Source organism: Carassius gibelio, chromosome A3, assembly GCF_023724105.1.
Source record: "Carassius gibelio isolate Cgi1373 ecotype wild population from Czech Republic chromosome A3, carGib1.2-hapl.c, whole genome shotgun sequence".
Lineage (NCBI taxonomy): Eukaryota > Metazoa > Chordata > Actinopteri > Cypriniformes > Cyprinidae > Carassius > Carassius gibelio.
This window is the reverse complement of record NC_068373.1, coordinates 8,487,339-8,495,929: the sequence shown is the minus strand read 5'-3', so window position 1 is coordinate 8,495,929 and position 8,591 is coordinate 8,487,339. Positions and strand designations below refer to the sequence as shown.

Here is an 8,591-nt window from a genome sequence, read left to right as displayed (position 1 = left end):
CACCTCTGGCTTGCCTTTTCTTAAATACGTGGTATACAGTACTAGTCAAATATTTGGACGCACTTATAATTAATTCTGACTATAACACCAATTGAAGAATGGAAATTGAGTAGTGACCAAAATGTCTCATATGGTCTATAATATAATCACAGATCACATAGGGTTGTTTGCACAGATTTCTCTGCATTGTTTTTCTATATAAACATTCAGTAGATGATGATGTCTGAACATCTCTTGCAATGCCTCACACTTTTCTAATAACATGGCACTGAAATTTTAATCTTTTAGAAAACACATCTGTAGATCCGCTCTAGATTCTTCCACCGGTTGTGCATCTCCACATTTGTCTGATGTTTGTTTACTGTGACCCTGCAGTACTCCGCTCCATATCTATCATGTATTGTGAGGGTGTGGAGTGATAACATGCTCGAGAGTGAGTGTGTTGAAGAGTACGAGCACAGCGCAGACTGCAGCGGCTCCGCAGAGAGAACGGACAGCAGCTGGACGCAAGAAGAAGAGATCTGGACGACGTTGGAACAGTCCACCACAAACTGAATTAAGATCAAATGCATATCAGTCATGATGAGAAACATAATCACACATTACATGCACATACAATCTCTCTCAAGGACTTTACTCCAGACAAAACATAAGCAATCTTCCCATCCTGAGGATGCTAACTGAGGGATTCTGCTCCAGTGTGTAAAACCATTATCTTCTGCCATCTGAATCACTGCGATGTACAGTACACCACTTACGAAATGTTAAACACGCTTGATTCTTTAATATGGCTATATATTTTCTGTATTCTATAAAACACAAGACACATGGAAGTATGGGAATTAAGTTAGAGACCAAAAAACTAATTTCTCTTGTATCTTGGCTTCTGTACTATTTTTTTTTTCTCTTTCATGTGTCTGTGTCACATCTAACTTTAGGTCTTAATTATATATATATATATATATATATATATATATATATATATATATATATATATATATATTAAAAAATCTTACATTTTTACAGAGCAAAAGCAGATGGCAGGTAGGCATTTAAAGTAAACCAGCTTCTCTTGTAAAGCAACCACTGATATAGTGAACTGATATATCTGAAGAATAGTGTGAATTCCTGACACTCACTATAACAGATGTGCTATCTACGTAGTATTTTGGCCAAATGGGCTCCATACAGCCTCCCAACTCTCCTACTGTTATCTTCCTCCTCCTGAGTATGAGGTCTGTGAGGTTGGTACCGACCTAAAAGAAAGCGTGCACGCACACACACACACACACACACACACACACACACACACAAGATAAATTAATATTTATATAATCTTTGATCGGTAACACTTTACTTGAAGGGGTGTGCAATGCATAAGACTGACATGACACATTCATGATCATGACATGACACGTGAATACGAAGGAGGTTTTATGCATGTTTATGACAACTGTCATTAAGCGTCATTCGCTCAGTTATGTCATTTTTAATGCAAAGATGACGCTGTTTGAGATGTCTTTGTTATGGGTTATGGTTAAGGTTTTAGTCAGGTCAAACAGTCATCTTTATTATAAAAAATGACATAACTGAGCGAATGACACTTAATTATCATGAAGGTGTCATGTCAGTCTTATGCACACCCCTTCAAGTAAAGTGCACCCTTTAATTTTTTTTTTTTTACAAACATAAATATTTTTTCCCCTACATTGAGGACATATTTCTGAACTCTCCAGATTAATTTAGTATTTATGAACATTAAATAAAAAGAAAATGGTTAAACATTTTGTATATTTAAGATGTACTAGCCTATTCATAACTTTTATATACTGTATCGACTCAGGTCCCACACACTATTAAACTAAACTAAAACAAAATCATACTGTCTTCATCCTCAGTTCCAATGATTTCCCACCAGATCCGACTTATTTTAACACTCAAACACTGTTTGTCTTATACTGCTAGTGAAATCTTATAAAAGCCTTGATTTTCTAAAATCGCGTGAGCGCGCGCTCGTGCTCACCGTGACGGGCGCGTTACCCCTACTTGCCCAGATGCGCGTTCGCGTGCAACTCCAGATAAAGAAGCCATATCCACTAACGTCAGATCAAAAGTTTTAATATCTAACGTACATTAATAAACTCTTTATGGAAGCACAGTATGCATCCTATCTAACGTTTGTGTAAACAGCTGCTGAATTGAAGGATATTCTGTAGTCGATTTAGTAAAAGCGTTTTTCCAACTCCAGTTGCACCGAGCAACAAGCACATCTCCACGACCACTTAGCCTGAAATTATTTTATCGAAACGAGTGTGCAGATTTCTGCTTTAACAAGAGTGACTTTACACGCTATTTACACAATAAAAGTCTCCATGCGTCTTGAATTATCTATATTTTTGTAGTGATTGTCGCCCTCTAGCAAGCTGTAGCAGAATCGACTCTGCAAATTCTGTATAGTGTCTATTTTGGTTAATATTCATTTATTTAAAAGGACAAATGCAACTTTTACAGTAAAATCAATGTTTTGATGGTTACATAATATGAGTGTACTTTGGATGTTTGTTTTCTATATTCTATATCAGGGCTATTCATATCTTGTCCTGGAGAGCCAGTGCACTGCAGAGTTTAGCTCCAACCCTGATCAAACACACCTATACATGTGATTTTCTAATGATCCCAAAGACATTGATTAACAGGCTCAGGTGTGTTTGATTAGGGTTAGAGCTAAACTCTGCAGTGCACTGGCTCTCCAGGGAAAGATTTGAATAACCCTGTTCTATTTTTAGGTAATATTTGGCATATCTATTGAAAAAAAAGGCAGAAGAAAAGATGTGCATGCGTGTTTTTTGAGGAGTCTTCACTGATATTATACACTGCACACACTTTATATTCTACCCCCTAACCAAAATCAATAAAAAATACATACATATATAAAAAGTCCAACAAGGTAGGTTGCAGGTTTTACTGTAATTGTGATAATATTTTGTCAACACAGTGTAGAGTTCGTCTGGAACCCCCCCCCCCCCCCCCCCTCTCTCTCACACACACACACACACACACACACACACACACACACACACACACACAGGAGACACCTGCTTGCCGAATATAGTACTATGTAAATGACAAATTTTAAATAAAGGTTTCTCTTCCATATATTTTACTGCTTCCATATATTGTACCGCTCTGTAAGTGTTTTATTCACTTTATAACATCCCATTTATGACACTGATTATCACAATATATTCCATAGAAAAGGTCAAATATATTTTAAATTGCTGTATGACTGTAATCCATTCTGGTCTGTGCTGTGCTGGATTGATTCGACTGTGTCAGATGTGTTGAGTGTGTGTTGTGTGAGGGGGGCGGGTCTTTCTCTTTACTCTCTTAAAGTCTCTCTCTCTGGTCTGATCTCAGCATTATTCTTCAGCACTGCTCATCTTCACACGTCACATCCACCAAATCAAGATGATCTCAATATTCTGTGCTTTCTTCACTCTTCTGACCTGTAAGTGTTCATCAGATCTGATGATTTAAAGTGTTCTGACACTCAATCTCATGTAAAGGTTGTGTTTATTCTGCAGGTGTCAGTGGAGCAACTGTAGTGACTCAGAGTCCAGTAATCACAGTCAGTAAAGGACAAACGGCTAAACTGGACTGTAATCTGGGGACAGTAACTGGTTCTGCTGCTAGATGGTACAAACAGACTCCAGCAGGAATTCCTCAGTATATGTTAAGATTTCATCATAGCTTGAGCTCAGCTGAGTATGGATGGGGTTTCTCTGCTCCTAAATACACATCAACACATTCATCTCAAACAGATTATAGTCTGATCATCAATAATGTGGATGTGGATGATACTGCAGTCTATTACTGTATCACATGGGACAGCTCTGTTAGTGAGTACGTATCACAGTGATTCACAACATGACAAAAACCTCTCACATTCACTTCTGCTTCTAGACCACAGATGAAAAGTAAAAGCACTTCTTCACATCTCAGATTCAGGTTGAATTAATAACAAATCACAGATGCTAAGAATATTCTGCAACTTCTTTAGTAATCTGTAATTTTAACTAATCTCTTATAGTGCTTTTATCATGTTTTTTTTCCTGTTTGAAACTGTATATTCACTGGTCACTTTCTCGCTAAATGTCTCTTTTTGGGCTCCTCAGAAGACAGAAAGCTCTGTGGGTTTGGAAGGAGTTTTTCCTTTAGTGTCTGTCTTCAGCAGAGCCATGTGTTCAGAGTGACTTTATGACAAGGAACAAAACTGACTGTGAATGGTAATCTTTCCACTTTTCTTTTCTTTTCTTTTCTTTTTTTTTTTCTGAGCTCTCCTAAATATGGATCTGGATTCTCCTCATCTAAATTTACAGTGTCTTATCCAACCCAGTCAGACTGTCATCTGTCAATCAGTAATGTGGATGTAGATGATTCTGCAGTCTATTACTGTAAGACATGGGACAGCTCTGTTAGATAGTACATATCACAGTGATTCATAGCATGACAAAAACCTCCTCACTGCTCACATTCACTTCTCCTTCTAGATCACAGATGAAAAACATGAAGCGTTTTCAGTATCTCATGCTCTTATCAAACTAAATTATGGACGACCACTTAATTTAGATAATGTGAATATTACTTGCTCACTTGTAAAAGACTTTGTTAACTTTAGTACATACAGTATGTACCATCACATACATTGAACAATACCTGTATTGTACATTCAACTTTGTACATTGACTGATATTCATATACATCTCCACACTCCCCATCCACTTTGGTGGACACTGATCCTCCTCCAGATATTCCTAGTCTAAGCAACCAACTGGGAAAACAGATTGCTCAACATCCAGGATATCCTCAACTTCCAAGTACTTCAGTTTTCCACTCCATGTCCACATTGCATCACAGAACTCCACAGGGATCCAGTGTAAGTTTTTCTTCCACATCACCTGCACTTGCTGGCAGCCGTCCTGTCCAAGGCCAAACCAGGGAACAAGGACCATTTCCTCTGCAGTTGTGCACCTCATCTGAATTTTCATCTTCAGAAACACAACATGATTTACCAGATTCACTTTCCTATACTCCTGGCAAAGAAATGCAACATCTTATTACCCAACTACAAGGGAAAAGGTTTCGCCTCTTTAAATGCCAAAGAAACAAGAAAAGGCTGTGAATGAAGTCACCTATGAAATAAAAAAAAAATTACTTTCCACACTGGCAGGCAACTGGATGCCTTGATTGATAAAATAGAGTTCAATCATCAGCATGTCTCCACCTTAACTGTAACGAAACAACATGAGGAAACAGAAACTGACAGTTAATTCAAGACACCAAAGTGATGCTGACAGATAAACTGAATCTACTTTGTGTACTGAATTGTGTGGATGGTAGATCAGAGAGCTGGAGTTACAGCAGGACATCAAGACACCCCAGCAAATTCGTCAAAAAGATCAGGAACAAATTTCTGCAGAAGGTGCCTGAGGTACCAAAAAAAAAAAAAAAAAAACTTCTTGCCATTGCACCTCCCCACCGATGTTGACATTTTGGAAAATTTCCATCCAGTCCCATATGGTACAGCACAAGACTGGTGGGAGGTCACCAGAACTTAACCATTACCACCTGGGAGGAATTTGGAAAGGCTTTTTTCTGCATTCCTCTCAGAAGATTATGGAGACGAGCTGGTAGAACAAGTCTGTACTTGAACCAAAGGAGAAACTGTCACAGTGTCTGGGTGGTGTTCCCTGGGGTTCCAGCTGATGTCCTCCTTTCTCACGGTGTCGGTCACCTTATCACTTCCTGTTCCCTTATTTGGTCACTTCCTCCTTGTTGAGTAATTGATTGTTCCCCACCTGTCTCCTGTTCCCTCATTATCCTTCTGGGTATTTATACCCTGTCTGTCTGAGTCTGTGTTACGGAGTCCTTGTTTATGTCTTATGATTATTCATGTCCGTCGCTTCTTGCCTTGCCTTGCCTTGTCTTCGTGTCTTGTTTATGTGCATTGATGTGTTGGTTTCGACCCCTGCCTGGACTGTGTATTCTCTTCAGATTACCCCTTAATAAATGACTTACCTGCAATTGGTTCCCTCTCCGTGTTTTCAGTAACACCGATCGTGACAGAAACAGAGACAATTTGAGATTTTGCTTTCACACATAGAGCCCTTTGCAAACGTTGGAAACCAGTCTTAACAGAAGCAGAAGTGGTAAAACGGATTCTCAAAAACATAAAACCTCACCTGGCCTGTCATTTACGTAGTCCAATCAATACAGTGGAAGAACTTGTAAAGTTGGGTCATCAGCTGGAGAAAGAATACGAGCAAAAACTGCAGTGTGGAACTTGTGTGAATCGACAGTCATTTCCAGATGTGCCACAAAAGCAGACTAACAGAACTGCTGACAAATTGTTTTCTGTATGGTGCTGGAGATGTAAAGGATACAACGCTCCAGGAAACTGTCCACACTATTCTTCCAGTAAAAACCAGTCTGAAAAGCCACATCATTTATGTAGCAACTAAAGGTTGCATTTCAGCACTCTAAACGTGTTAGTTAACCAGCAATGCATTAACAGCTGCTACCACACCTAAACCTAAACCACAAACCAAATCTAAGAAATTAACTTCAACTTCTCCTCCCACTCCAATCATCCTGACACAATTAGACACAAATATTTGCCATGCCAGAAGATTTTTTTCCCAAGATGTTTAGCTAATGAAAACATCCATTATGATGTGGATGAGAACCAATGGCCAAATCCACAAGGCACAAAAAAATTCACAAGACCTTTGACATTCCATTTGACATTTTACTGTTTTTTACGATAATTTTTACAATAATAACAGAATTTTCATGTCATTTTTCAGAACTTTAGACACATAATTCACAAACGATGACCAAAATGCACTCAGAACACTTAAAGGTACAATTTGTAAGATATTTGCAGTAAAATATCGAAAAACCACTAGGCTAGTGTTATATATTTTGTCCAGCTGATTACTAACAATATCTCTAATGTTTTCAACTAGATGTAAATCATGAAAAAATTCCCATTCTAAACAGTGACACGGGGCAGTGCAGTCGCCTGTCAATGAAATTAGTTACCCTTTGTGACTGCCTTTACTGACGTAGAAACCACATGACAACAGTGTCATGGACAAATGCGGAAGTAGCTTCGCAACAAACTTAAACTAGAAAGAGATGCCGATCTCGCTTGTGTTTTACTCGGCAGGTGAGTTGTTTTGATTCGTATCTTTACCGAAAACGTATGCTATTATAACGATCAACAAGATTAGTATTATGGGGCATACAGTACACGGCAAATGCGGGGCATCGTGTCTCTAGACCAGTGCAAGGATGCGTCTGATCCATAGTCTGATAGCGTTTTTGCATTGACTTTGTATGTAATCTATTCGCGCTAATTGTTGAACTCGCGTTAAATCCATGATTTATCTTTCCGTCTGATTGAAGGCCGTCAACGGTTGGGTAGAAGACAACAAATCCGATCATTCCACGCTCCTTCTTAGCATCATCAAACCACGCGATTGTTATTGTTTAGGTAGTGAGCCCTCTAGTGGCAGGTCCTATAACCTGTACCTTTAACACTTTTTCCGAATCCTTGGATACATTAAACATGAGCCAAAGAGCTGTTGTTCACTGAACTAAAATAACTGGTTCAAAATTACACAACTTAACATTAAAGTATTACAATTTCAAAATATTATATCTGAATGGTGTGTCTATACACTGCATTACATTGATCTAACTATCAATTGATACAACTGCTAAAAATTTTACATAACTGTTGCATTACTGGAAAATTAAGAACAATATTAAATGTCTAGATTATGAAAGTGGAGCAACCTACAGTAGTATGTTCAGGTATAATTAGTTTCAAGATGCCTGTTGATGGGGAAAATATATACATATATATAATTCCCCAAAATGTTATATCATTGTTATCAGTATTAGTTTTTCCTACAATACAGTACATCTCTTTATAATAGAGTTGGAAGCTGATGAAAGCCATTCATATTTTTGGATAAGGCAGGCTTTAACCTGGCCATGACATGGAGGAGAGGTTGAGAGTAGCCCAGAATGATGTTCGCTGGGTGGCCTGGCCCCCACTGAATGTAATTTCAGTGAGGGCGCACAGCAAATTCAGTGCAATGGGCCCAGAATTCCTAACAATAGCACCAAGTGTAATCATGGTTTCAGGCCCATCTACAGTTTATCGCCTTGTATTTACAACATACTCCCCTTTCCTTACATGGCAGTTAAAGGTTCACAATAGACCCCCTCACAAACAAATCACTCTTTTCCAGGCCATGAATTATGCGTGCAATGTCATCACAGGAGACCACTGTCAGGCCTTTATTTGCCATGCCAGAAGATGCAGATTTTCACATCTGTGCCTACCATCTGCCCTCGACTTAAAGGACAATGCAGCGCATCCATCTAAGCCCTGCAGGACCACATCACCTCGCTATCAACTTATGCAGCAGCCGGACAGGCTGTTTGGCATCCTTCAAGTTTTTCAAGCCAAAATTCTCTGTAGCATGGACGAGTCTGGCCAAGAGCACCAGGAGGCC

At 38.8% G+C, this 8,591-nt stretch overlaps 1 protein-coding gene across 1 annotated transcript; it reads right to left on the bottom strand.

Moving 5' to 3' along the window:
• Positions 1-121: 121 nt before the first annotated feature.
• LOC127957043 (ADP-ribosylation factor-like protein 16) lies at positions 122-3,057 on the bottom strand. The gene is made up of 4 exons (XM_052555386.1): positions 2,177-3,057; positions 2,041-2,096; positions 1,140-1,256; positions 122-551 (listed from the first exon to the last, which is right to left on the bottom strand). The coding sequence occupies exons 1-4, from the start codon at positions 2,268-2,270 to the stop codon at positions 285-287; spliced, it is 534 nt and encodes a 177-aa protein (XP_052411346.1). The 5' UTR covers positions 2,271-3,057; the 3' UTR covers positions 122-284.
• Positions 3,058-8,591: the final 5,534 nt, after the last annotated feature.